General features: G+C 38.9%; 1 protein-coding gene across 4 annotated transcripts in view; it reads left to right on the top strand.

The window, feature by feature from the left end:
* LOC106960623 (protein NLRC3-like) overlaps positions 1 to 4,814 on the top strand; it is a 31,930-nt gene extending 27,116 nt beyond the window's left edge. The window contains exons 7-9 of one of the 4 annotated variants that reach the window (XM_015053808.1): positions 1,159 to 1,332; positions 3,131 to 3,304; positions 4,578 to 4,814. In XM_015053808.1, the coding sequence (XP_014909294.1) occupies positions 1,159 to 1,332; positions 3,131 to 3,304; positions 4,578 to 4,791 (562 nt within the window). In that variant the 3' untranslated portion in view covers positions 4,792 to 4,814. The remainder of the gene's footprint in view (positions 1 to 1,158; positions 1,333 to 3,130; positions 3,305 to 4,577) is intronic. The other 3 variants (XM_015053810.1, XM_015053809.1, XM_015053811.1) reach the window with 3 other exon arrangements.
* The last annotated feature ends 6 nt before the right edge of the window (positions 4,815 to 4,820 follow it).

Raw genomic sequence — 4,820 nt, 5'->3', positions numbered from 1 at the left:
TCCTAGAAACAGGGAAGCTTTCTGGGGACTCGACTGCCTGCTCATATGGAGCTGCAGCTCATGCAGGAGTTTTATGTTGGCAGGAAGCAAAACAACATGGAAGCAGGTGATGAGTTTCTAATTTAGTGTCAATTCCACTGATGGAGCAAATTACAAGTCAGTCGTCCTCCAAACCACTGGGAGAAGCTTCCAGAGGAAATCTGAGATTGTTCTGACAGTCAGACTCTGTCAGGATGACCATAGTCTTCTGGCTGAGTTCCTGACATGAAGGAGACACAAATAATATAAAGATCATTAATTATCAGTCCTGCAGTAAATACTGACTTTGTGAAGGTTTTGGTGTTAAAGTCATTTAGTTCAAACATCTTGACATCTTGATTCAGCTCTTATTTTGTAGGACAGGAAATGAGATCTTACCTTTGTAAACTTTGTGTGCAACAAACTTCATTAGTGACTGAAATCATCCTCATGTGGTTCACCTGGAAAATAGATTTAAAAATGACTCGTCTTCACAATCAGGTTGTTCTTTATGATAATGTTCCCATTTCTGCAGCGTCTCTGATGGAGGATTCAGAACTTGAACTAAATGACCCAAATCAATCTGACAGAGAAAAGACTCAATATTTTCTAGTTGATAGTTCAGGAACTGAATCACCACAAAATGAGAAAATGATCAACTTTCAGAATCTGAGCTGTAATGGATGTTGTAAAACTCTGAATTAGACGGATTGAAATAAAACGTTTACATCTGTCATACTTAGCAATGAGCTGCAGTTAAAATACAACCAGCAAGAAAAACATCATTAATAGATTAATGACCAAAAACTGGAGACATAAAATATCTGATGATAAATGAAGGTACAGAGCAGTCAGCTGATACAGAGCCTGGAAGGAAACATGGAGAGAAAAACATCCGACTGAGTTTAAGATCCTGAGAAACTTTTAGAAAAACTTTGAGTTTCTTTGTTGATCAAATGTTCTGGTTCTGCTGGTTTGGACTCTTTAAACCAGTTTGACTGGATCAGATGTTAGAATCAGTTCATCATGTTTCTTTTACATTCAGGAAAATTTATTTTCTACATTTTATTATTTATTTGTTCATATTTCAGTTTTAACTGCATCCTGTTGGCTTCAGCTCATCTTTTATTCTTTATTCAGATTGAAGTTCTGCAGTTTGTCAGAGACCAGCTGGACGTCTCTGTTCTCAGCTCTGAAGTCCAACCCGACCCATCTGACAGAACTGGACCTGATCGGAACCAACCTGGAAGGTTCTGGACTGAAGGAGCTCTGTGGTTTTCTACAGACTGAAGGCTGCAGACTGAAAACATTGAGGTTTGTAATTATATAATTATTGATATTTCAGTGAATAATTATCTATAATTGATCATAAATCAAAGTTCATATCTTTGTTCTAATAAATATTTTTTGAGTTTGTTCCTGGATCCAGAGTTTAATTTAGTCCCTCTGTGTAACTAACTGAGTTGGACCTGCTGACCTGAGGTCAGAACAGGACAGCATTCAGACCCCCAGTGTGTAAAAATCCCCCTCATGTCAAGCAGGTCAAAGGTCAGCTCAAAAACAGAGAAAATGAAAATCTCCCTTTATTGAAGTTCCTCAAATCTCACACTTAGTTTTAAATGTTCTGCTATTAGTTGATAATAATCCACTCCAGGTGTTTTAATGTTTAACAAGAGAAGATTTAAGATGCTGGTTGTAGTGAATAATTAGGTGGAATCGCCCTTTATCCATTTCCTGAATCACAAACCAACTTCAGCTTCGTCTGAAAAAATCCAGACCACTGAGTTTTTCTCTGAGCTCAACAGGCTGCAGGTTCTTCTGGACATGAGTATTCTGGTCCAGACATCAGAACCAGCAGAGACTGCAGCACATGAATCTGGACCAGGTATGTTAGGAGGTTCTGCACATGCTCAGACTGAAGGTTCACCGTCTGACAGAGAAAGTCGACCAACTCTGGATGAAATTGTTCCTAGAAACAGGGAAGCTTTCTGGGGACTCGACTGCCTGCTCTTATGGAGCTGCAGCTCATGCAGGAGATTTATGTTGGCAGGAAGCAAAACAACATGGAAGCAGGTGATGAGTTTCTAATTTAGTGTCAATTCCACTGATGGAGCAAATTACAAGTCAGTCATCCTCCAAACCACTGAGAGCAGCTTCCAGAGGAAATCTGAGTTTGTTCTGACAGTCAGACTCTGTCAGGAGGACCACAGTCTTCTGGCTGAGTTCCTGACATGAAGGAGACAGAAATAATACAAAGATCATTAATTAACTGTCCTGCAGTAAATACTGACTTTGTGAAGGTTATGGTGTTAAAGTCATTTAGTTCAATCATCTTGATTCAGCTCTTATTTTGTAGGACAGGAAGTGAGATCTTACCTTTGTAAAGCTTTGTGTGCATCAAGCTTCATCATTTACTGAAATCATCCTCATGTGGTTCACCTGGAAAATAGATTTAAAAATGACTCGTCTTCATAATCAGGTTGTTCTTTATGATAATGTTCCCATTTCTGCAGCGTCTCTGATGGAGGATTCAGAACTTGAACTAAATGACCCAAATCAATCTGATAGAGAAAAGACTCAATATTTTCTAGTTGATAGTTCAGGAACTGAATCACCACAAAATGAGAAAATGATCAACTTTCAGAATCTGAGCTGTAATGGATGTTGTAAAACTCTGAATTAGACGGATTGAAATAAAACGTTTACATCTGTCATACTTAGCAATGAGCTGCAGTTAAAATACAACCAGCAAGAAAAACATCATTAATAGATTAATGACCAAAAACTGGAGACATAAAATATCTGATGATAAATGAAGGTACAGAGCAGTCAGCTGATACAGAGCCTGGAAGGAAACATGGAGAGAAAAAACATCCGACTGAGTTTAAGATCCTGAGAAACTTTTAGAAAAACTTTGAGTTTCTTTGTTGATCAAATGTTCTGGTTCTGCTGGTTTGGACTCTTTAAACCAGTTTGACTGGATCAGATGTTAGAATCAGTTCATGTTTCTTTTACATTCAGGGAAATTAATTTTCTACATTTTTATTATTGTTTATATTTCAGTTTTAACTGCATCCTGTTGGCTTCAGCTCATCTTTTATTCTTTATTCAGATTGAACAGCTGCAGTTTGTCAGAGACCAGCTGGACGTCTCTGTTCTCAGCTCTGAAGTCCAAACCGACCCATCTGACAGAACTGGACCTGAGCTTCACCAAACTGGAAGGTTCTGGACTGAAGGAGCTCTGTGGTTTTCTACAGACTAAAGGCTGCAGCCTGAATTATTTGGGGTTTGTAATTATATAATTATTGATATTTCTGTGAATAATTATCTATAATTGATCATTAATCAAAGCATAAATCAAAGTTCATTTCTTCTGTTCTAATAAATATTTTCTGAGTTTGTTCCTGGATCCAGAGTTTAATTTAGTCCCTCTGTGTAACTGAGTTGGACCTCCTGACCTGAGGTCAGAACAGGACAGCATTCAGACCCCCAGTGTGTAGAAATCCCCCTCATGTCAAGCAGGTCAAAGGTCAAGATGCAAAATGAGAGAGCGATGGGCAGATGAGGCCTCGCTGGATGTGGCACATTTCCCAAACTGTCGACATTGTGCTGAGACTGTTGCTTTGTCACTTACAGTGACATCTGCTGGATTTAGAAAGTCATTGCAGGTAAATTCGGCACATGAAATAAAGACAGGAGGAGTGTTAACTGGTTCATCCTCCTCATGCCGGACATGTTGACGCCTCCGCATTGTGGAAGTGCTCCTGTTACAGTAAGACAAAACCTGGGAGCAAATCCTACATTTTTCACCTTCAATATGACTAAAAGTTAATCCATGTAAAACGAATTCAAATATCCCATGGAAAGGAATTTTAATAATCCGAAAGAAAAATTATCAAAAGTAGAAATGAGAACGGAATAATTATTTTCCGTTATAAGATCAAAATGATCCCACATGGGAGAAAACTTCCTCTTCCTCTGTTGATCCATGCGGGGATTCAAATACGAGGCAAAAACCAAATCACAAAGTATCTCCATCCAACAAAACCCACAAACGTGTTGATACAGTTTCTCCGTCATCAATACAATTTGGCGCGGTCACATCCAAACGACACGGGAACTGTATCGGTCACGTGGTTTTCCTTAAAGTGATACGCGCACCGACACAGAGTTTCATCTTGTTTGCTTGGTGCATGTGCCGAGGTTTCGGTGTCGTCTGGCCCATCACTTATAGATGGTATACATACAAATGACACCACAAAAGATGAAAGATGGATTCAGATGCGTGTGCATTACTGTCAATCATCAAGCACCATGTAAACAGATTTCCTGTTTTCTGTGATGTCACTGTTTTGACTATTCACAAAATCCCTTGTGGGGGATGCTAATGCTACGCTTGCAACAACTCTAACAGCACACAGATGTTAGAATCAGTTCATGTTTCTCAGACTTTTACATTCAGGGGAATTAATTTTCGACATTTTTATAATTTATTTGTTCATATTTCAGTTTTAATCTGCATCCTGTTGGCTTCAGCTCATCTTTTATTCTTTATTCAGATTGCAGATCTGCAGTTTGTCAAAGACCAGCGGGACGTCTCTGTTCTCAGCTCTGAAGTCCAACCCGACCCATCTGACAGAACTGGACCTGAGCGGGACCCACCTGATAGATTTCGTAGTGGAGGAGCTCTGTGGTTTTCTACAGACTCGTGAATCCAGTCTGGAGATATTGAGGTATATAATTATTGATATTTCAGTGAATAATTATCTATAATTGATCATAAATCAAAGTTCATTTCTTCT

This window comes from Poecilia latipinna, unplaced genomic scaffold (genome assembly GCF_001443285.1).
Source record: "Poecilia latipinna isolate Pla-1442-1.1 unplaced genomic scaffold, P_latipinna-1.0 Scaffold1202, whole genome shotgun sequence".
Lineage (NCBI taxonomy): Eukaryota > Metazoa > Chordata > Actinopteri > Cyprinodontiformes > Poeciliidae > Poecilia > Poecilia latipinna.
The sequence above is the reverse complement of the archived record's forward strand: the minus strand, read 5'-3'. Positions and strand labels throughout refer to the sequence as shown.